Raw genomic sequence first — 25,182 nt, 5'->3', positions numbered from 1 at the left:
AAAAATAAAATTAATTTTTTCAGATTATTCTTTTTTGTGTAATCAGAGATATGTTTAGTTCTATAAAATATCCAGTATATATAGAAATTTTAAATACATTATACGAACTGATTATTTTGAAATTTGTTTATCAAATATTTTCTTCCCTTTTCTTTCTGCGAAAATATTATGGCTGTAAGAAATTATGTCACTTTCATAACATGTATGACCTGTTTTATCGTAGCAACTTCTATGTTGTAATTACTTTATAATGTGCTCAGGGAAATGGAAACCAGAATACACAAACAAGTAATCCGATTTTAGTATCTATAATATAATTTTAAAAGTCTATAGTTTGTGTTCACACAGAGAGAATTAATGTTATTATTTCTTGCAGCAAAGACGATTATGTTTCGCAAGAATTTAATTATTTGTAAATATCTTACATCATAATCGTAAATTGCTTTCGAATCAAGCTTCTACTTTTATTTCCACGAATGCATATATCCTCGTGAAGTTTGTCCTAGAAAAGTAAGCTAAATTATCTATATACGTATATGTATAGTTTGATTCCAAGTTTTACGCTTATGGTTTTGAAATATATACAAATATTTATATATATAATTCCTCTTCTATTTCTGTTTTATATTCGATAATGCTTTTTTCTGTTATTTTTTATTTATTATTTATTTATATATTCGAAAATTAACATAGTATAAGCTATATAATTTTCCGAAATATTTCATACATTATATATATTATTTGAGTTGTTACAATTTTTGAAAACTGCTATCAATTGTAACTCAGTAGCGAAATTTAATTCAAACGTGAAAACTTGCTGCATTACGATGAACTTATATAAATGTCACAACTACAAGCAGCACAAGGATTCTTTCTCTCTCTTTCTCCTCTAACTTACATTGATCGAAAGTAGTTGGCCGTTTTGGAAATGTGTTCGCTAAAGTAATAACGACATTTTGCACTTTCTTCCTGTTTCATCGAATTGAAAGTTTTGCACTCTGTCTGCATCCCTGTGCAGCAGAATTGCAAAAATTCGACCATAAAGTCAATTGACGTAGGGAAAAATCCGCCATCGATAAATTGCTGTTCTTCCGATTTTGTTTGAAGTCTCATTAACGTCGTAATTCCAAAAGTCTACCGCAAAGTTAAACTTGTACACGAAAACGCGAATTTTGTGGTTTTCTCTGCAGCAAGAAATAAACAGAGCATGACGAAAAAGAAAGAGAGAGAATGAATAACGACCCTTACAATGAAACAAAGGAAATGCACATTGCGGTGGTTTCCTCGAATTTGCGTTAACGGAATTCGTAAATTAACGCGCGAACGTTGACGATGCAAGCATCAACCGACTGATCAGCCATTATCATCATAATTAACTATGTTTGCTTATCACTTGTGTCAATAATTTCTTCGCGTGTAAATCGTAGATTACTTTGGCATCCGCGCCCGCATATGCAGGTCAATTAAGTTCCTATATTTAATGACCTATACTCAAACACAATATATACATGTACATTTTTACACGGTTTTGATCGTAATTTATTGCTTATCTTTAAAAATATATTATTTATTATTAGCTCTATTTAAAAATGTCAATTTTATTTGATTAATTTTCTTAATCAAATAATTTTCTTCAAAGTTTCTGAAACTGCTGTAAAACAATAATTCAATTTCTCTTACAAGTTCTCTTATGAATATTTAATTAATTTTGAATATTTAGACATAGAAGCATTAAAACGTATTTTAATATGTTATTTAGAATATATCATTTTTTCAATACTTTGTCTATGCGTATATAGTATGTGTGCATGTGTACCATATATGTGACTGCCAAGTAAACAGATAATATGGTAAATTATTTATCAGACATGAGATGTTGTGCAACAGGTGTAATACACAAGAAATCGACCAGCAACATAGGCTACTGCTTGTTTCTGATCGTTGATTAAGTGGCAGATTTTGAAACTTGGTCCAGAGTAATTCCATTATCAATTATTCGTGAACCAGAATGTGGTTTTAAATCATATGTCTTGTTCACTGATGAAAATAATTTATTGATTAAGAAATATATTTTCTATTAATCTTAATGTACATATATAAATACACGCACGCATGCACGTACACACACACATGTTTTCTCGTAAAAATCAATAACACTAAAATTTTAGTTCTAGGCTGAAAATTTAGATTCATGCATTATTTCAGTCTCACGCTCTGATTCACATATGCAAAGTAGAGTAATTTACACTCAAGTATTTCAAAAAATTATTCAAATTTCGTTAACTGTTATGATAATATGGGTTGAATCAGAAATTATATAATCGCGACACAGAAAGAGCGAATTTTCTGAAATTTAAAAATAAATGAAAATTAGTTTGAAATAAAATTTGAGATTTTTGTCCATACATATAGCATATATTCGCAATTCACAAGCTCTCGATTAAATTTTGCAGTGCCTGGTATAGATCACCTAATCCACTATGAATACATTCATCTTATATCTCGCAAATTCAGGCAATCGTAGTTCTCAATTTAAGTGACAGATTTTGAAATTCGGTCCAGTAATTCTATTATTAACTTGTCACTGAACCTCAAAGCTTAAGTCTAAGTTTTATTCCATCCATCAGTGCATGTAATTTATCGACTAAATGATTCTCCTTTGATAAACCTATGAAATCAATATTTTATTTGTATATAAAATTGAAATCAAAAATTAATGTCTAACTTTTAATATTTTATAATATAATATTTAATATAATTGATATAATATATATTCAGTATTATATTACTATTAATATTAATTCATCCTTTTGTAATGAGAGAAATTATATATACATAAATTTTTGCAACACTGCGATTTTATATTTTACAATTCAATTTTCCGCGCTCTTTTAATATTACAAAAAAATATAGAAGAAAAAATTCAAATCCACGAATTTTTAAATATTGGTCTTTTCAACATTTCCTATTTATTTCAGAGAGTACACCTACATTTCTCATTCAGACGCGATAAAGACGTCAAACGCAAGCCACAAGGTTCCACGAAATCTCTTCAATAATTTAGAACCTTAGAACTAAGGAGTCTTCGCGAATACACGAAGCTTAGATAGCAAACCATCAGGAGTTCATATCCATTATGAGGTCAACGTGAACTGTAAATTATGTATAATAAGGAAATATGGTAAATTTAGTTTGAACAATTTTTGTAACGTTGCAGTCTAGATATATACAATATACATACACACGTTTAATTTGAATCAAAATTTCATCGGATAATAATTTTCATAAATATTAATTCTCTTTCTCATGCATTTTTAGCAAGCAAGCGCGAATTCTGGCGACGTAAGCGCTTTGATCCGCATGTGACCGTATCAGGGATGGAAAGTTGAAGTTTCCACCCTTACGTCCGTTACTAACGCACATAGCTAATATACGCAGAGAACAATGGTAATCTGCTTTCCCTAGCCATACCAGAAGCGAGACGGATAATTTGATGCTATTCCTTTGTAGAATTGAGTTCCTTAAGCGATTACTCTCAGCTATGTGCAGTCTAGGTATTGTGGAATGAATTGGCTCGTACAGTACGAGGTTTCTCAGTCTCCGCGTTTGCACTTAAAGTGCAATCAATACTTCCGTCGTAGTTACCTTACGCCCATTTACCCTCCTCATCTCTTATCCGTGCATTATAATTTAAAGCTATTATTCCCATAAAGCGTGTTTGTGCAATCGAGTTATTAGCAATATCATCATTTACGCTTTGATATCATCTCTCATTAGAATCTATCGATACAATTTATTCAGTGCAATTTGTAATCGACATAAATCATAAACTATAATATATATATTCTTAAATTCTAGTTACCTCAATTGCTTAAAATATCGGATTGTTATATATACTGATGTAATACCTCTTTCATTATTAATTGTATACCTAGTATTTATTTAATTTTCAACGATTTATATAGAACGGAATATACGGATAATTTATTTTTCGTTTTTTATTTTTCCTTTCACTCTAAAAAGCCTCTTGTTTGTGTATTCGTATTTCTGTTGATTCATATGCGGGTCAACAAATTGTATGAACCCATTATCCTGTTTGCAATGCACACGATCCCGCGGCTTTACGCAAATTATTTGTCTTTAATAATTTTGCTTTACGTATAGCTCCGCGATAGCGCGACCGCAAAGGGAGGAGAGGAAGAGGATGACATAGGGGTGGTTTATTGCCCTTTTGTAAAGGGAGCGCGTTTGTGTGAAAACGAGATTAATAGCGTTCAAAGAAATCGAGATCGCTCGTATTACGAGACACGGAATTACGGGAACGTACAATTATTTCGCCTTTGCGAATCGAGCTGCAATGAAAGAGCGCATCTTGAAGTCTCATCGACCGCGCGCTCATTAAATCACATAAGGGTATTATGGCGCTTATTTCTCACCCCCGTCGTTGGCTCTGATTTTACGAGCGGACGCTACGACGCGGCTTTATAGCGCTCCATAAATAGTGCCCATCATTTTTTGCGAACGCGCGCACGCGGGATTGTTTCTCTGCGGACTAATCGGTGCGCGCCGATTCGACGAGATAACGAGCTTCGATTGCCTAGCCCCGAGCGGCTGTATCGTGCGGAATCCATTTATTAAAATCGATTTACGAGACGCTCGTCGAGAGGCAATGAATAAATCATTTTATGAAGCGTTTTATCTCGATGCTATTGCAATTCTCTAGCTTTCGAAAGCTGATGGGGAAAGTAGTAAAACCAAGTGCGCTCTCAATGATTTCTTCTTCGTTTTTCAACTATTTTTCAACTGAAAGAATTTTTTTAACTAGCCCGACAATTTTTTTTTCTTTAATTCTACTATAATTACAAAATCGCGTTCTAATTTTTGTTGGCCCATTTTTTATTCATTCCTTTTTTTCATTCTTTTTTATTATTTTTATTCATATTCTTATTTTTTTCATATATATATTAAAGTATGTCTTTTTCATTTATATTAATTTCAACATTTACATTCTATTTCTCCAAACTTTACATATTTTTCTTTTGTCAGTATATGTTAACATTTGCGTGAAATTTCATGAAACACAGCTAGCAAATGTAATTTACATATAATTTACAATTGACGCGCGAGAAAATCCCAGTTCTGCACGGACAAGCGGATATGATCCGCAGAAGAAAAGCAACGTAGTTCTGATTTTACAATGTCTCTCGACACAATTCGGATGTTAATACACTTTCAAAGTCTCAGCTTTGCATCCTAGAGAGGAGCGTCATTTGTCCGACGTTATAACAGTCGTTGACTATATATTGTTACACTTTCCGATGACGTAAAATGCCGGGCAATCGGCACATTACTGCGTGTGTCTCACGATTGCACCATCCTCCGAGAATCACACAATGTGTATCCGCTGTCAATGCGGCCACAGCTACCCGGCTCGCGTGTTTGCGTTTGCTCACGACTAATAAAAGAGAGTGCGTTCCCCGATCCATCATTCCTTCGAATAGTTTCATCGAAGACACACAATTGCGTCGTTCATCGTTGCGCTCGTTCAATCCAGTATTTACATGACGACGATGCGCTCCATTCTTTTACGACAAAAACGAAAAAAGGCAAAAATAAATATGTATATAAAATAAAAAATATAAAAGTCTAAAAAAAATATATATACAGAAAAATATTCCGTTATATATTTTTACTACTGAGAAAATCGATCTCACGAAAAATGACACTTCTTTACTTTTCGTTTCATTTATAGCTAACATTTCATAAAAACAATAATATATTTTTATAAAAGCACATAACAATATACTCGATTGTATAAATAGGTTTATTTTATGAGATTATGTCACCAAATCGAAACTTTGGAAGTTCGATATTAAATATGTAACAAATATATCTCTTTTATCGCAATATATCTGACGTGAAAATGATTTTTTATGTTTTCAGAAAGCGCGTACGAAGATGAGGAGCAATTCGCCAGGGGCAGCACAACCCCTGGTGAAGACGTTGTCGATGAAGAAGACGGTGGCCCAGGCGGAGGTGGTATGAACTTTCCCTTGAGAATGGCGGCCGACACAACGAGGGGTCGAATCTCCAGCATCGCCGGTGGCTTCTTACGAGGTACCGGCCAGCAGGCGAACTTCGACCCCGAGGCACCTCCACCGCCGCCGTACGTCGCACAACAGCAGACAACCTGTCTGCTCGAGCGACCAGAAATTGACAAGAAAGTCAAGGTATTGTACAAACAAAGTTTATGTTCGCTACTTGGCGTTGAATGACAATCAAGTTTGCGTATCTGTGCAGAATAACGTAACAGGTCTCTTGTTATTTGGAGACCATTTTTCTTCAGCAAAAATATCGTGGCATCGATAAATAATTTTCGAGTTATAAGCGATTGAAAATAAAAGCTTTTTCGCAAACTAAAAATAAGCCTTGTGGAAATAAAATATTAAGAAAACCAATTAATTTCAAGTAGCGTTTACTTTAATAAAATTTTCATTTAAGATTTAATTATAAAGATACATGATGGCAAAAATTGGGAACATGGTCTGCCTTGACACTTTTTGCTGAGGAAAAGTCGTTTCCAAATAACGAGATCTACGTATATTTTAGGTGTGACACTTTGTGTCAGACATCCTATATAATTAATTTAAATAAATAACATATATTAATATCCTTATTAAATTTAAATATTATCTTTTTATTATTTAATTTCTCGATATATAAATAATTAATTCGCGAGAAATGAAACAGCTCTTATTATAAATTTAAACCGCGATTTTAACGATAATATTGCGACGACTGAGAAGGTTATCGGGTCGTAGATTCCAAGGGTTGAAAATAAATAGCGCCGCGGTTTCCTTTCGCATAAATTTCCTCGGCGCTGCGCCGGAAATTCCAACTCTCGAGTTTGACGAGCGAGGCAGAAGAACCCGGAAAAGCGGCAGCCGATAACGATGTTCCGATGTCGATCCAATTTGTGCGCGGCCTGCTGGCTTGCGAACTACAAGAAAGGGGTATAAAGAAAGGAGAGGAAGAGAAACGACTGTTCCTCCTTCACGGTTCCTTTATTGGCTCTCACCGGAAGTTTGCCGCGCGATAGCAATTTGCCTCTCCTCATCCTGATTTTCCGCCTGTCCGTTCAACAGGAAGAAGAAAAGCGCCGCAGTTGGGTCGAGTTAGATTAAATCTTAATGCTGTTTCGATAACCGCGTTTAGTAGACGACAGCGCGTTAGACCGGGCACGTTTATTTTTACATAAAGGGGAAGGAGGATTGGCAGGGATGTATAATATCAGCATGCCGGGCTTGCAAATTGATCGATGGCGCAGACATTTAACCTTCGAATAAGGCTAAACTCCTCTCTTGCTCGGCCGAAATCTTCCTTTATTCTATCTACGACTGCTATGTGCATTATTTAGATGCGGCACGGATTTGAAAATAACTTCGTCCGATTTTCAAATCGCACTCAGCTGCATTACGGAATAATTAATAATATTGTCTCGCGATTCTCCTCGCGTGTTGAAAAAAGAGAAAAATCGAAAATAGACATATAAAGTAAAGGGTATAAAGGATATAATAAAAGTTGATCTCCGATCTCCGAAGAAGAGCGGAAAGCGCGCCAAACTTGGGAAAACTTAGTTTTCGTTTTTAATATATCGTTTTCCCGGATCGAAGATATCCAATAAAATACGAGACACAAAAATTCGTGAGCCTTCTCGAACATTTCGTGTTGAATAGCTGGCGGGAACTGTTCGTTTTTCTTGTCTCGTAAAACGACAAAGAGGTTGGATTCCCTGAAAGGCTAAGAACTACAAAGAAAAAATGCCCTCGATTTTTCCTGGCTTCACGTTTTCAGAATCAAAACCATCGTCCTATTACGTCTCTGTAACGCTCTATCGTCGTAACACGCACTTTACACACACGCGTTTAATCTATTCGGGGATGAAAAGCTCCAGCACAAGCGGGATGCTTTCATCTTTTAGTGCCTCATAAATGTCCTCGAGTGAGCTCGCGCAGCAAAAACGCAGCCACTGGTGTATTTTATAATCGAATCTCGCGGCCACCTTCGTGGAATTTTGTATAACGGTAAATTATTTTTCAATGAAGATTTACAATTAAGATTTCAAGCTGTTACTATTCAACTCTTGACAATTAAGACATTTTTCTCGATTAAGCAGTTTTTAATAATATGCATTTTTTGCCTGAAGTTTCTAGTTAATTGCGTATCTTTTATGCTTTTCTTCTGAAAATTTTGTATTTTGTAGATTTATTTAAATTTATGTTTCTTCTTTTATTTATATTCATTTACTTATTATATTAATTTTTTTTATAAATATTTATAAATAGTCACAGACAATATACAGTTGATCTTGATAATATATTACTATTGCGCATCGGGGATAACAGAATTATTATGCTACTATATAGAGTGCATTCATCGTGCGACGCATGTGTAGGTCACAAGTGCAAATAGTAGATACAGACAGTGTAGTCAGACAGTAGTTACAGACTACACACTGCACGTGCAGACAGTGTAAGCGAAAACAGCCGAATGCGGACAATAGAAATGCAGACCAAATATAGAGACAGTAGGTATAGGTAGACATTAAAGACGATTGATATAATCACAGTTTAATGCATAAAGTAGGTTAATGGATTAACAACAGAAACACATGTCTATCTATATATAACCAAGCTAATCAAAATAAAAATAGATTACTCTTTTCAATTATATAATTATAGCTAATTAAGCGATATAAAAGCTTGAACAAATTCTCTATTTATTATCACAAATTATTATTAATAAGAATTTTTATATCGAATTATTTCTTATATTCATAAAAAGACCAAACAAATATTTACTTCAATTTATCTGTTTTCGATATTTTCAAGTATAACTAAACTATAAATTGTGCAAAATATAATAAAAGCAAAAAATATAAAGTGTAAATCTTTCGATATAAGTATATAAATGTAATATATTATTTAAATACCAATTTCGATAAAATTTATATCCCTATGAATTATGGATTATAAAATTTATAGCACCGGATTGCTTCTTGAACTGTACATATGTTGCTGATCGAATAATTCCTTAATTATATATATATAGGATTTATGGATCTTGTTAGATGTCTGTTTGCCAAAATCTCTGCTCATGTTGAGGCTCGAAATCCTTTAAGTTGTTCAACGAGGGCACTAAAGTGAAGCATTTAATCCGAGATGCCACGGTCGATGAGCGTTCCTGCGCTTACTTCCGCTCTTCTCCTTTTACCGGTGGATTTAATTCTGTTTGTAAAACCATCTCGCGGAAAAAAACTTTTCGGAAACAACTTTTCGTCGGGTAAAGGTGAGAGAAGGAATCCTCTTGCGAAACTAAAAAGGGATTTTGCTTGTGGATTTTTCTTTCACGAAATTCGCGTTGCCTTTTGGAAACAAAGATCTCGAAAATCGACGATGAGGGATCTTTTCGTAAAGTGGAAATCAATATCTGAGATTGAGGTCGTCGATACAATTCAAGCGCGAAACTCATTCTATTCTATGTGTACTCTAAGTTTGCCCTAATATTTTTACAATAAAGTACCATAAAACGCGAAAGCGTTTTAGAAAGAAACTTTAGAGAAAACTCTAAGAAGGATTTGGGGACAATCGAATTCGGTACCTTTAGGCCGCATATAAAAAAGCTGCATTCCACTTCCATTTTATTCAGTCCTTTGCAAATTACCAAGAAAAAAAAAGAAAAAGAGGAAATTGTATTCAATAGTTGAAAAATAGTTTATCTAGAGTAAAATAAAAAATTGCGTTCTATTTTTATATCTCTTAAATATATAATTATATACATTATATAATAATACATATAATATATATTACATAATAATTTCTAACTGAAATTATCAAGACATGCTTACGCATATGTATATCTCAGATTTTAGATCACAAAATACGAATTCTAATTAATGATTTCTAAACGATGGAAAAATGCGGAGAGAAAGAAAGATACAGACGTAAAAACGCGAAGGCATATAGTGTGTATTCTAATACGATGAGACATTTTTAGGATACTAGAAAATAATATCGCGAGGGCCGATACTGACAACAAGTGTTTGCTAAGGGCGCACCTTAATTGTCGACCTGGCGCACCCTCGATAAACACAGTCTGTCATACACATGCCAGCATACACGGCCCATGCTGTGATCCGCGCGATTCTCTTTCGTCGTATAACTGTCATACGGTCATCCCTTAAAAGTGGATTCCATCAAGGTGAAGATCCTGCGATCATGCGAGACAGCGGGTCAAGATTTATGCTCAAGTTATACACTCGTGTCTCAGCGATACACGTATCCGATATTTATGGATCGAGTTTCGAACGACATAATACATATGTTATCGTCGAATGACAGATATCACGGCAGAATTTGTTGCGGGGTGAAAAGGCAGCGTATACATATATGTATGCATCAGCTGATACGCACAGATTTCAATAATTGTGTTTCAATTACTTTCGATAATCGATAATAAAATGGCGTTAATTATGCACAGCTTGATATCTGTTTCAATGCATCGTCGTTTATGATAATGTAAAATTGATTACGATCATATGTTTTATCAATTGATCTCTATATGACAGTTAAAACACATTTTAGATTTAAGAGATCCGTACGTGGATCAAACAGAATACTTTATACGCGCGAATGATGAAACATAATTTATGTAGTCAACGATTATATAAATTCGATTTATATCTTTGTAATAAAATTATACTGTCCATACTGTAATATTGACTTTAAACCGCAAATATTATTCCGCATCCTAAAATTTAATCACATAACAAATTGATTTTGATAAATTAAATTTTCAGAATTCAAATAGATCATGAAAATTTTGCATTTAATTTAATCTAGCTTAATTTCAAATAAATTTTATATGAATAAAATCTTTATTTAACGATCAATTAATATAATAATATATAATGTTTGACAGAGTGCCTTGTTTTAATTTTTATGTTGAGATTTGTCACAAACCAAGGCTTCCATCAAAAAATGTTTTATATAAAAGTTGTAAGATTTCAAGGCGTCCTGTCGTAAGTTTAAGCATTATTCCAGGAACTTTTTAGATTTCGAGGTTTCCATTATTTTTTAAACAGAATCACCATAATTTTTTCACATGAAATCGATTTCTCGTAATATTTGGCGTAAAAAATTGTTACAGTGGAATAGTAAAAAAATGAATAAATTACGAGATATTTTAAGCTTTATTCTGACACATTTTGACAAAAAATATGAAATATCTTTCAATACATTTATTTTTTATAATCTAACCTTAATAATTTTCTGCATAAAATAATGAGATAAATCAATCAACGCTTTTAATTTATTACAGTTTTTTTTCCATTACTATATTTTGCACAATGAAAAGAAAGTCTTAGTATACAAAATCTAAAAGAGAATTTCTAAAATGAATTTTTTCCGATTTTACGTACCTGCATATCATATACGTATATTTATAAAAAATTCGTAGAATTTAATACGTGGAATTAAATATTGACTTTACTAATAACTGCATAAAAATTCGAATTTACAAAGAATTTAGAGATCAAAGAGAAAACAACCGTTTGAAATGTAAAGCACGTAGGGCAGAGTGTAATGTTACTACACATTCCTCGAATACTACCATGAGAAACGGCAATTGATCTTCAAACCCGCTGCATTTCACCTCGTTAACTGCCATTGCATGCGGACGCATTCGGCTCTAACCAAATTCTGCATGCAACTTCCGTGGAAATCGCGTAGCAAGCGTAGAATTGCGCACGGCCGCTATAGTTACAATGATGATGAAAAGCGCAATAGGAGAGAGACGTCTAGGTCGACGAAATATGTGCAACTTATGCGATCGCAGTGCGATGCACCAGATAAAATGAAGCAAAAATGTTTTGAGACGGATGAACAAAAGCGTAAAAAAATGTTATCAGCAACATCCGCACTTGCATTGAAGTAACTAAACAATCCATTAATATACTTTGCGAGAGTTCAAAGGATCGTTATTAATTATTTTCTTATTAGATTAAGTGACCTGTCAGTCAATATAATATTTATAGTAATTATATTTATTGTACATTCAGATCTGTAAGATCTGTAATATCTGTACGATCTATAAGAAGACGAAATTATTACTATTATTTACAGAGACACAGTATACACGGCATGATGGAGGAAGAGAACGTGGTGCGACCTCATCAGGAAATGGCCACCCTGTCGCTTCAGGAGAAGAAATATCTTCTTGCCGTCGAGCGCGGAGACGTGGCTTCCGTTAGAAGGCGAGTTGAAATTTATGGTTAAACATTTATGAATTCCGTTGATCTTTTTATATCGTTGAAAGCATATAAAGAACGAACGAACGAATATACATTTCTCGTTTAATTTAATATACTTTTAGCAATCATTCAATGTTGACGGATGCACTACGAGATTCTCGTAATGCGTCATTATCCAAATTAATATTTTTTCATCTTTTAAAAGCTTAAAAAAATTATATATAATAAAAAAAAATCTAGAAAAAAGATAAGAGAAAAGTTCTTTTTACTTTAAAATGTAAAGTATTTACTCTTATGTAGAAAACTTATTTATTTCGCTGATAAAGTTTTGTCTTGTTTACGTACACGTGTGTTTGGTAGTACACGTGTATTCTCGACATGCGTATCTTTTCATTTCTTCCTGAATTAAGTATACGATTATCATTCTCGTTATCTTAACTGTGGGATACATGCATATACACGTGCCCATACCGCTAAAGAGAGACAACCGCATCGAGTAAGAAAACTTATCTCGTGCGAACAGAAATCCTGCGAGAAAACTTCTTTCATATAAAAAAAAGAGACTATAGAACTAATGACGATAAACTTTTTCAGCGACGCTATGTTACAAGATTGTTCAAAAACTTTATTTCACTTAAAGAGTCTTTAAAATAAATCTCAGTCCAATTAATAACATTAATTTGATTGTAAGATGTTCTATAAAAATATGTGTGTGACCAACTATACAACGTAGCTGTGTAACTTGTCATCATTTCTGACATTTAGAAATACGTAAAACGTAATAAAACAATTTTTTTTATTCCGTATAGAGTTTTATATAGTGATTGCTAAATTTATTCTTTATTCCATATTTATATTTAATAAATTCTTATTTACAGTTTTAGTGAAATATTTATTCGTTGATTAGCAAAGCATAATTTATTATTGCGTGTATTTTACTATCCTTAAATATACATGAATAAACTTTAGCTAATTGTAGTAAAGAATCTCTTCAATTCGAATCTCTTACGAAATTTGTTCATATAATTTTAAAACTTTCAGGAATTTTCTCTTTATGTTGACGTAATTAGAACTGATTATTAGCTATGATTAACTTATTACTCTTGTGAAATTCCTCGCGTGTAGCTTAGCATGTAATATCGTTACATGATTCTATATATGAGCTACCTTGTGTTTAATTTGAAGGCAGCCGAATCAGCCTGAAAAAGTTTGTTCTTCCAAAATTTCCGCAAAATTATATTGAAAACTTATCTATACATATAAAATGACCTAAAATGATCGAATGTTCTTTTGTTTCTATTATAGATTCTTTGAGTAATTTAAAATAAATATTTTTTAAACATAAATGTCGAGATAAAAATTAAAGATCTTTAGAAACTAAGAAAAAATAAAATAAAATTACATTTTTCAGGATAATTTTAAATAGATTTTAATAAAATTTCAATTTAGTAAAATTTCATTTTAATAAAATTTCAATCGTATTTAAAAAATTAACAGTGTTAAAAATTCATAATCGCGTTTCTAGTTAATAAAATATATTTTTAGATTATTCACACAAAAATTATAAAACATTTAAAAAAAAACATTTAGTTTTTAAAATCTGTAAAAAAGTATTTTTATCTACAAATTTTGAACAATATGATTTATCAATCTTCCGAATACTTTCTTGTCACTGTAAAATCGTACTTGAAAAGTTAAACAGTTAAAAATTAAAATAACCGTGTTTTTAGTTTAAAAATAAAAATATATTTTCAGGTTAGCCAAAGTTGTAGTAAAAAGTTGTAGCAAAAAGAACATTCAATTTGTGGAACCCCTGTATATAAAAGTACTTGTACCTACAAACTTTAAACGGCAATTCATCAATCTTCCGAATACTCTCCTGTCACTTTAGAATGCTCCAAAAAGCCCACGAGGCCGACATTAACATCAACTGCGTGGATCCTCTTGGACGATCTGCCCTGCTCATGGCGATCGATAATGAAAATCTGGAGATGGTGGAGCTTTTAATAGAACACAAGGTCGATACCAAAGATGCACTCCTTCACGCTATCTCCGAGGAATTCGTTGAAGCGGTAGAGGTCCTTTTGGAGCATGAAGAAACCCTTCATAGGAACGGCGAGCCACATGTAAGTTTTCATAAAACATGGTCTTTACACGTGAACTTTGATAAAAAATAATTTATCGTAATAGGATTTTTATATTTTTTTATATTTGTTTAAAAATTATTCTTATAAATTAAATTATATTGCTCTGTCTCCTGTTTCTTTTTGCAATTACCTAAAACTAACAATTAGCTAAAATTGGTATTACAATTACAAAGCGCAATTTTCAATTAAATAATATTTTTATAACTTTTTGATACGTGAAATATAATCGTGAAATATATTCTTATTCGCTTTTACGATTCAGCTTTTATGATCCAATTTGAATAATCAGATTGTATCGCTCTCAATGCATTTTAATATAAATGTCGTATACATAAATAAAATATCTACATTCTAAAAATTAATTGGATTGTAAATTGATTACTCTGTGTTGTCTCGGTTGCTCTACAAGTAGTTTTTCTGCACTTTATTCCGCCGTCAATCGGTCTTCCTCTCCCGACCATAAAGACGATTCCACCAAAGCAAATGATTGGAAAGCCGTTTGTGAAAGCAAAGAGGGAAACGAGTAACTCAGGGAAACGGAAACAAATTGCAAAGAAAAGAAGTAAAAGAATGCGAATTTTGAATAGAGCTCTAATCGGCTTTAACAAGAAATCAGCTTAGACAGAACTACGATGGAATGATATCCGAAAACGTCGAACGAATTCATTATATGATGGAAAATTGGTTCCCCGTGAAGAAAAGTCTACCGCCCATGATGATGACTGATTAAGCCGATTACGCTGGTACAATGGCAGCGCGACTTCGCATCAAGAGAAATTATTTCTGCCAGTTGTCTACGTGACACAAAATGTGTTTCTCTCCATTAAGTCATATTACTTTATTATTTCCCTATCAAGATAAAGAATTATTACGATGTTTTGTGTTATTTTACTTCGCTACGATAGATTATTTCAAATACCTATTATTCTCGACTGCATAAAGCATCAGTGCGAATGTTAATAAAGCATCAGTTTGCGAATAATAATAATTTTAGACCAAGGAAACTAGATGAAAAATTACTCCCATAAAGGAAAAAAACTGTCGGGTAATGGACTTTTACGGAAGTAATGACTTGCGATTTAATTCTTTCTTAGAGTTGGGAGGCATTACCTCCTGATACAGCTACGTTTACGCCGGACATTACGCCGCTGATCTTATCGGCCCACAGGGACAACTACGAAATCATAAAGATCCTTCTGGATCGTGGATCCACTCTGCCGATGCCACACGACGTTCGCTGTGGGTAAGATACTTCAAATGTTTATTGACCACTTTCCCGATAAGTAAGAACTATATATGGAATTGAACACAATTCACGGTACAATCGAGGGTAAAAGAATTATTGCTCATGTATAAACAAAAATTATAAACTATATTTTCTTTTACAGAATTTCATATAAAACATTTTTATACATATAATAAAAGATTTGAATTATTATTTTAGTAATACTTACTTTATTGAGAGAGACGCAATTTATAAAATAGAAGATAATCAAGAATATAGAGAAAAAATATATATAAATATAATTGAATATATATAAATATTAAAAAGTTGGATTATATAATTATGTGATATACATATATTATACATACATGTGACATATATTTTTAAAAAAAAGAAGAGAATTTCTCAAAATGACATGGATATTAACTCTCTATGAGTGTTTTAGTATGCGGTCATTGATTTATAATAAGTAAGAGCACTCTTTTTGGGACTTATTAATACCCTCGACCGGTTTACCGCCTTATCCCTTTGTGCGGGCGCGACAAAAGCTAATTAAATTAGGCTAAGCGTACATGAGCGTCACATTACCACCATCGCCACTCTCCAAGAGAAAATTTAATCTGTGTTAATAGCATTATATCATATTAAGCTTCATAAACTTTTTGTCTCGTACTGGAACCGTAGAAAACTATTCGAATTCTCTTCACTGCGATAAGCAGAAGATGAACTTTTTATATCACATTATAATATGTAATTGCACGAAAATATCATGTGTTTATATTTAGAGTATGAAAATAGAGTATATAAATGGCATTTATGGATATAGAGAAGAGATGGTATAGAACTTTACACCTGAAATAGTATATTGAATAACAATATTTTTTTTATAAGTTTAAAAAAGCAGATGACTTTTTACATTCTTTATTTAGAGTAGTACAGCTTTTGTTTGAAAAAAGGCACTTCTCCGCGCTCGAAACTTACGTGAAAAATATTATTTAAAATTGTCTGTCGTATACGTTTCGTGCATAACAAATAAAAAGCGCTTTGAAATAAAAAGTTTGAGATTATAATAACCAACTTCTTCTCAATTCAAACTGGATTTCTTGTCGCGTAACAGTCGAGATGTTGATAAAAAAGACTATACAGTTAGTGTCCTGAAAGATGATGTAACGTCATGAGACACGCGATCGTCTGGGGAAATATTCGAGAAATGCTCACACCAAAGGATCTACCAAGCTGTTTTCACTTGGGTTTGTTGTTGCCATTTGTTATTTATGTTAGATGCGACGAATGCGTGACATCGAGAATGGAGGATTCTCTGAGGCATTCGAGGAGCCGAATAAACGCCTATCGGGCGCTGGCATCGCCATCCTTGATAGCACTGACGTCTAAAGATCCCATCCTGACTGCCTTTGAGCTCTCTTGGGAACTTCGACGACTCTCGTTCTTGGAGCACGAATTCAAGATCGAGTACCAGGTAAAGAATGGACGTTTCCTGCGATTGTTTTTTTTTCGACTAACATAGTTTGTTATATTGGATCGTTGCAACAGATGCAAATAAAAGTTTCAGCTTTATGTGCACGGAATATTTTTAAATAAAATAAATGTCATGTCTGATAAATATTATGCGCTACGACTCCTTCACAAAAAAAAAAAAAAAAAACGTTTCAGCTTTTGCAAAATGCAAACATTTTGCGATTTTTCAAAGTGCATTAAATTTGCAAAAATATTTGAAATTTTGAAAATATTTTTCTAATTCTATTTTTAATTTGTCTACAGTTTGATCGGAACAAAATTACAAAAATAGCTTTTCATTCTGAAAGACATTACTAAATTCTTTAATTATAGATATTTTATTTTCTCAGAAATTTTCTTTTGAAAATCGTATAAAATGTTAAAATTTTATACGCAATAAATCTTTCAATAAATTTGTCGTTAATTATCACTCGCAGAAAAATGTTAAGAATATTTATTATATTATATTTCTTTTTACTTTTTCTATTAATTGTTGCAACGAAATGTACATATTCATGCAAATATACAATACACGACATATTATTAATTATATAAAATGAACAGATTATCTTGAATTAACAAAAGAAGAAATTATAAATATGTCTAAATTTTCAACATAATTTAAAATCGCATATTATAACTGTGCTTTGCGCGTAATGTTATAAATGTAATGACGAAACAATCACAAATTGTATACTTTTTGAGCGAATTAAGATACAGTCATTATTTCCGTTTCAGTGATGTCTCCTTTTTACAGTAGTGCGGTATCTTATTTCACGGAACAAATTTATTTCGCAGTAAGGCTCTTCGGTACACCAGTTAACACGTGTTTTCTTTAATTTAGCGGTCATGTAGATGTACGTTTACACGGCGTGTTTTTCTTCTCGTTTCTCGAGCTTAAGTGAAGCGCGTTTCACAAGTTCTACACGCTAGCCTATATTTCATCCTCATCTTTCTCTGCACTTAAGTGGCGAAGTTTAAGTGCTCTCCATGCTCAAACTACTTTTGATTTATAAATTGCGTTGTTCAAGTAGCAATACGATTTTCAGTAGCGACATGACGGAAGTATTACTATCAAGTATTTTTATAATTTTCTTCTCATGTTTTTTATTCTTCTCTGCGGCCTTGTCAACATTCTGTTTTTTTCCTTAGCCCTTCTTCAACCTTTTCATCATCAGTCTTGTTTCATCTTTATTTTTCAGTTCACTTACTTTTTCTTTTGAAAGCACCGTTTTTTGTCCCCTCCCCATTCTTGAATCTTTCCTTATCTTTTAAGTGTGTCAATGATAAACAGCTCGATAACGATAAGAAGAAAAATGAATAGGGTTTGATAAATGGCTTCAGCAACCCCTTTCAATTTTTTTCTCATTCAATTCTGTTCTGTATCCCTATATTATTCTTCTGTCCTTAATTTAGAAAAAAAGATAATTTTATTCGTAACTTTTTATTTATCTCTATAACGCATATTAGCTCGATCTGATGTTAATCTTCCAGCGAAATATCATCTATCCCTTTTTGCCTGTCACACAAAAATATTAAGAGAGATACGTGAAATATCGTGCATTGTGTGAGTGACTTCGCGTCTCGCGAGATCACTTCGGTTTACGACATCGTTGAGATTGAAGATTAGCAACTCGATATTGCAGATTGCAATTTGAGGTAACAGTGGTCTTTCCCGCAGATAAACTCTGTGCAACCTCGCAATAACATTATCTACTCGCCTGTTCTTCAGCTTCTATTCTAGTATCATATACGTTGGGTTATAACAAACAACAACCTAAGACAAATTATTCTTTAGCAATTTTTTTAACAACGTCGAATATAGAGAAAAATTACCATATTTCTCATTATATGAAATACTTTTGACAGACAAATTCTCGTCAAGCAATATATATTGCATTTATTTGACGATTAATAAACCGTACGATTTCCTCATACCGTTTTATTAAGTAAAGAAAACTTCCTTCGGAGATTCTTGACTTCGTTCGTCAGATAACAATGCGAGACACATCGCAGAGACTGCTATATCCGTGAGTACGTGACCAGAATTCGATTTGACTCGGGGCAAGATTGGCGAGCGATTAGGATAGGATCCTAATGCTCTCGAATGCTTGTCGACCTTGCAGGAAGCCTGGAAGTTCGATCAGCCGTTGGCTTTGTCAAACGTGAGAATTCCTCCGCAACTTGTAATTTCTGACACGTGAGGCAGCAGCACGGGGCATTTGTCGAATTTTCTTCAGAAATATCTGAATGATATGAGCTCTATGTCTGAAATTCTCGCCAGCAAAATTAGGAGAATTATTTGCAACGACCTTAGAACATTAAATGCTTTGGCGCGTTTTCGAAATTGTATTACGACGTACTTGTAATTTAACTCGACAACACACATGTGATTTTAGGAGCTTCGAAGACAGTGCCAAGATTTTGCGACAGCTCTGCTGGACCACACTAGAAGTTCCTACGAGCTCGAAGTCCTGCTGAATCACGACCCAACGGGACCAGCTTTTGAGCACGGAGAGAGGATGCATCTCAACCGCTTAAAATTAGCCATCAAGCTGAGACAAAAAAAGGTATACGAAAAGGAACCCTGAAGATTCATCTTATCCATTTTTAATTATACCTTATTATAAAAATATATAGAAATAATTTTTTGTTAAATATTTGTGATGATGAAAGGACACAACTTTGAACATATTTTTTTGTGCATACTTAAATCGCAATAATTTCAAATAAAAAATGAGGAAAGACTTTCTACATTTTCAAGCACATGTAAGATTGTCTAGCAATTATATAATCAATTATTCACTCAACTGTGACTTCCGAAATATTGACACAAAGATAATTGAGCTTCAATTAAACCATGCAGCAGAGACCTAAGACGTTCGTTAGTTTAATGTTATAATTACGAACGACAGTTTAGACAGCAATTACAGTTTAAACTCTGATTGCGCGCGTGTTGTCACCTTCCCTTAGTCACGTGACCGGAAGCTGTCGGTCAATATTGCGTTACCTGGATATTTTCAGTTTGTGGCGCATCCTAACGTGCAGCAGCTACTAGCATCGATCTGGTACGAGGGCCTGCCAGGATTTCGAAGGAAGAATATGTTCCTCCAGGCGCTGGAGATCGTTAGGATCGGCGTTCTTTTCCCGTTCTTCAGCGTAGCTTATATCATCGCACCTCACAGCATGGTCGGTCAAACTATGAGGAAGCCATTCATCAAATTCATCTGTAACTCCGCATCATATTTCACTTTTCTATGTAAGTACGTTTTCACAATTAAGTTGTGCAACATAGCTTTATTTAGATAAAATTTGGTTGTATGAGTTGGAATTTTTTATACCGCGTGCAAAGTGCTTACGCAACCGTTGATTCATTAATTATAATTATACCGATGAAGTCAAAGAAGAGCGACCAAAATGAAAAGAAAATATTTTGCTAAAGGATAGAAACAGATGAAACGCTCCGATAATAGATCAGATAATTTCACACTCGGAACAGTTCATGTCGCGCTTTAAATCTAACTAACCACTTGGCACGACATCCTGGCCGTAACCTGCCATTTCCTAGATTGTTCGCCACACTTGATCAACGTGACCCAAATATCCGGTTCATTCCGGAAATATCAGAGTCGTATCGTTGAATCAGCTCGATACCTATCGCCAATTCTTTACAAACATCCCTCTTTATTCTTGGTCCGCTTTACAGCCGAAATAATATTTGATTCCAAAATTGATGCGTGAAATTGTTTCTAATCTCATTCGCGAAATAACTGATTTCCAATCGAAATTGGCTCGAATAATCGTTGCAACGCAATACCTGATTTCGAAATCAATGACGTTACTCGATTTGCGGTGCCGGGGAAGTCAATATTGAAGTCAATATATATTTAATTTATACGATTTCACGTATTAGCTATATCTATCTTGGAACAATCGATTCGAAAATCGAAATATGTGCGCATTCCACTTAATTTGAAAGGATTTATGTTACCGAGATGATTCACGTTACTAAAGCAAATCAAGGCCATATTTTTTAATAGCTCTGTTTTCCTCTGCTGTATTTTGTTAATTTCTGAAACAATCAAATCTTTGCGCGATTACGCTAAATATCTGATAATGAACAAATATGTAATTCCGCCGGGAAATTTTCACGAAGCTAACAAAATATGAATCTTTTACGTGCGGCTAAATTTCTCTTCCATTAAGGGAGGATAAGAGAAATTATTTGATTAAACATAATTTCATTTGGTACGTGTGCACACGAACGAACATACATATATTATTGCGTCGTTGCATATGAAATATCGATTTTACATTAATAATTTTTACACAATTTTCGAGGCAACAAAATAAATGCAATTGATATAATGTTTTTTCGCGTATCTTCAAAAGGAAAACTATTTTAATAATCAAATTGAATACTTAAAACGTCGCTAGTGGTATTTAAAATAGGAACGATATATTAAATTCGACCCAAACTAGCCAAAAAATTATTATTTAATATATCGTTCCTATTTTAATAATCTTTTTTTGATGAGATAGAAAACAAATTTCAAGATAAAAAATCTAAAAGGTATGTGATTTTCAGTTTTATATTTCCAACATTAAATTTTTATTACTAATCTCCATTTATTCACGTTAATATTCTCTTTTTCTAGATGTGTTAAATAGTACTACATAATTGGTTTTACAATATTATATGTAACTGTAGAATTATCTAGTAAAGTTACACGAATTTCTCTAATTTACGATAACTTGAAAAATTGCAAATATTTGGTAAAAATTATAGCATATTTTTATACAAGGACTATGTTATTTTAAATGTACGTAATACGTTTGATTATTAATAGACGTTTATTTTATAAGCTTTTGAAGTTCGATGTTTCATATGTAAAATGACTAAATAATTTCATGTGTTTAACGATATACATATTCAGAATGACTCATAGGACGGAAGTGTTCAAAAAGGGAAGTGATACGCATTGCAAGCTGCGTATTTAACTTTTCGGCACGTTGGTAGATCAAACACTTATGTGGTGAACGTCAAACAGTTACAAATACCTTTCTATGTAGCTACCAATAATAGTGGTGCACTAATGTATGGAATTCGGACGGTTAAGAAGCATTATTGCCCCAAAATTAATTGTTCGTGCAACCGCGAACGATATACATATATATCCTCAGAGTTTGGTTTCCGCTATTCAATACCACTTAATTATATCGCGTGTCTCTCTACCTTATTCGAGAAAATTTTAATACAAAATAGGTTTTAACGAAACTCGAAAATGGATTCATTTTTAGAAAAAATTAAGTCTCATAAAAGAAGCTTCTTCCTTTCTTCTCAGCTCTCCAACTAATCCGCATTAAATATCCGACAATGAGATATTAAATCTCAATCTCGAACCGAAGTCCATTTCGGACTTGAATCAAGAAATCACGATCTATTAATTCTATTGTTTCTGTTCCGTCTCGTCCGTGAAAAGGTTTTGCATTTTTAATAATAACGATCGCGCATAATTTTGCCTGCGCAGTCATGTTAATTCTGGCTAGTCAGCGGATAGAAAGCGTAATCGGTAATTGGATGGGACACGACGTCGACGAAAACGAGCCAACGCCGACGAAACGCGGTGCCGCACCAACGATCGTGGAATGGTAAGGCTCTTTCTTCAATTTCACTTTTATTATTTTTATATCACGTTGTTATCACAGTTTTAAACGAGGCAGGTTGCGTTCTTTAATTTCGGTTCAGAATAATAGAACGTGAGAGAGAGAGAGAGAGAAAGAGAAATTATCATTGAGAGAAATCGTTCACTTCCTGGAGTACAAGCAATTTTTCGTTGCAGTAAGTTGCGAAAATAAAAAAGTATATCCATGAAACGCGAGAATAAGAAGAGTAAAGAAAAGCCAGGTGAAATCCGTTTAATATCTACCGCTTATGACGCTCTCCGTTCGTGCGGAAAACGGTAATATGGAACGTAGAAGCGTTACATGCAGTAAGTCGGTGGTAAACGAGATAAAGCCCCAGAGACACGTGCAATCTCGAGGGATCTTTTCCTCACGGTGACGAGATCGGAATGAGATAATCAAGACCTGTCGTATTGTAAATTTCAGGATTGATTTTCCATTTAATTTGCCACGTTATATTCATACAATATCGCTAACGATGCAAATAATTAATAAATAAAGACGCGGGTAATTACAATGAGTAAAACGAGTGAAGAAACAAGAGAAACGATATTGAGAAACTGAAGAGGTATTAAAAGAAATTCTAAAATCGATTCCGGGCGATACCAATTAAATTAAAAGGCTCGACGTTAAATGAAATAAATTACAGAAATGCGCGGGTTTTTTTTTCTTCTCTCTCGCTCTCCTTTTTCCTCTTTTTCCCTGTTTTTTTTTCTCGGAAAGATTAATAAGATCAAAACGAGGTGACTACAAGAATGTGACGCGTCGCAGGATTATATTGGCCTGGGTGTCGGGGTTGATCTGGTCGGAGGTGAAGCAATTGTGGGACGTGGGCCTGGAAGAATACGTGAACGACATGTGGAATGTGATCGACTTTGTAACGAACTCGCTGTACGTAGCTACAGTCGCGCTCCGAGTGGTAGCTTACTACAGAGTGCAAAAAGAGAACGAGGGTCAGGCACCGGGATCACTGATCGAGCTTCAGCGTGAGCAGTGGGACACTTGGGATCCGATGCTCATCTCCGAGGGCCTCTTCTCCGCCGCTAACATCTTCAGGTAATAAATCGTACAAGCGCTCGGAGAGATTGTGTATCTCTGCTGTCGCCGTAAACTTTCGAACGAAACGATGGCGCGCGGTAAAGTTGACTAAGACAATAAGTTGATCTTTTTTGTTCCGTCTCCTTTAATCAATTTTAGTAATAAAAATGCCAGATTTTTTAATTTTGTAAGACAATAAATAATTAAAAGTTGTGTTTTGCATAATTGTTTTAATATATTTGTGTGTTAGCACGAACATCCTGTTACGGCTCGTCTTTCTCGCTAATTTCAAAATAAATAATATTGTACAATATATTTTGTTTTTAAATTTACTTTAGACGACGCATAATTCTCGCGATACAATTCGACGCGCAGAAGTCTATTTTTACTTTACTTATGCTGTATAATAAAAATGAAAAAATATGTACAGAAATAAAATGCGCATATATTAGGATGTGTTGTGTGTAAAAATAGAAATAGATTTCTACCTGGAATTTTGTCGAAAATTGTAGCCCATGGAAAAATGGACTTTTTCGAGAGGAATTTCGTTCTGATTTCACGATTCTGAAATTTATGTAACTAGCGCGTTGCATTTAAAATGCATTTTGAGGGTGAATAATTACTGCATTGCGCCTGGAATGCGAATGAGTTTGGATTGCATTGGAGAGCCGTGCTGCGTGATATAACGTAAAAATTAAGAAAGTTAAATATAGAATACTACTAATACCGAACAATGTTACGTTGTAGTTCGCTAAAGCTCGTCTACATATTCTCCGTGAATCCTCACCTCGGCCCGCTACAAGTTTCTCTGTCGAGGATGGTTGTGGACATTATGAAATTCTTTTTTCTCTACGTGCTGGTTCTCTTCGCCTTCTCGTGCGGTAAATAAAATAAAGTCGTGATAAGACACAAATCGCGTACAGAAGAAATATTAATATCAAAAAATAATAAAACAACACTTGTCAGGTCTCAATCAACTTCTCTGGTATTACGCCGACATGGAGAAGAAACGATGCCCTACGGCGATGGCGTATCCGGCCAGTACTAATGTTACTACCGACTCCAACGCGTGCATCGTTTGGCGCCGATTCGCAAAGTATGAAACGACAATATTTTTGGATAAATATTTGCATGTAAAAAAATATGTAGAGTTCAAAAAAATTCAATTTCCATGCAAATTCTCCAAGTGCAAAAAAAAAAAGATGAGAAAGGATAAAAATCGATATTTTACTCCGGAAATCTTATAGAGTTACGTTACATAA

At 33.6% G+C, this 25,182-nt stretch overlaps 1 protein-coding gene across 3 annotated transcripts in view; it reads left to right on the top strand.

The window, feature by feature from the left end:
- The window catches only part of Trpgamma (Transient receptor potential cation channel gamma), a 79,907-nt gene that overhangs the window by 48,824 nt on the left and 5,901 nt on the right, over positions 1-25,182 (top strand). For 2 of the 3 annotated variants that reach the window (XM_029314216.2, XM_029314217.2), the window contains exons 3-13: positions 5,944-6,230; positions 12,183-12,313; positions 14,202-14,436; positions 15,552-15,700; positions 16,964-17,159; positions 19,597-19,767; positions 20,222-20,456; positions 22,729-22,849; positions 23,654-23,938; positions 24,668-24,801; positions 24,887-25,016. In XM_029314216.2, coding sequence (XP_029170049.2) covers positions 6,042-6,230; positions 12,183-12,313; positions 14,202-14,436; positions 15,552-15,700; positions 16,964-17,159; positions 19,597-19,767; positions 20,222-20,456; positions 22,729-22,849; positions 23,654-23,938; positions 24,668-24,801; positions 24,887-25,016 — 1,976 coding nt within the window. In that variant the 5' untranslated portion in view covers positions 5,944-6,041. Of the gene's footprint in view, positions 1-5,943; positions 6,231-12,182; positions 12,314-14,201; positions 14,437-15,551; positions 15,701-16,963; positions 17,160-19,596; positions 19,768-20,221; positions 20,457-22,728; positions 22,850-23,653; positions 23,939-24,667; positions 24,802-24,886; positions 25,017-25,182 lie in introns of those variants that run through there. The other variant, XM_029314215.2, reaches the window with a different exon arrangement.

Source organism: Nylanderia fulva, unplaced genomic scaffold (assembly GCF_048542155.1).
Source record: "Nylanderia fulva isolate GAGA-0341 unplaced genomic scaffold, ASM4854215v1 Scaffold41, whole genome shotgun sequence".
Lineage (NCBI taxonomy): Eukaryota > Metazoa > Arthropoda > Insecta > Hymenoptera > Formicidae > Nylanderia > Nylanderia fulva.
The sequence above is the reverse complement of the archived record's forward strand: the minus strand, read 5'-3'. Positions and strand labels throughout refer to the sequence as shown.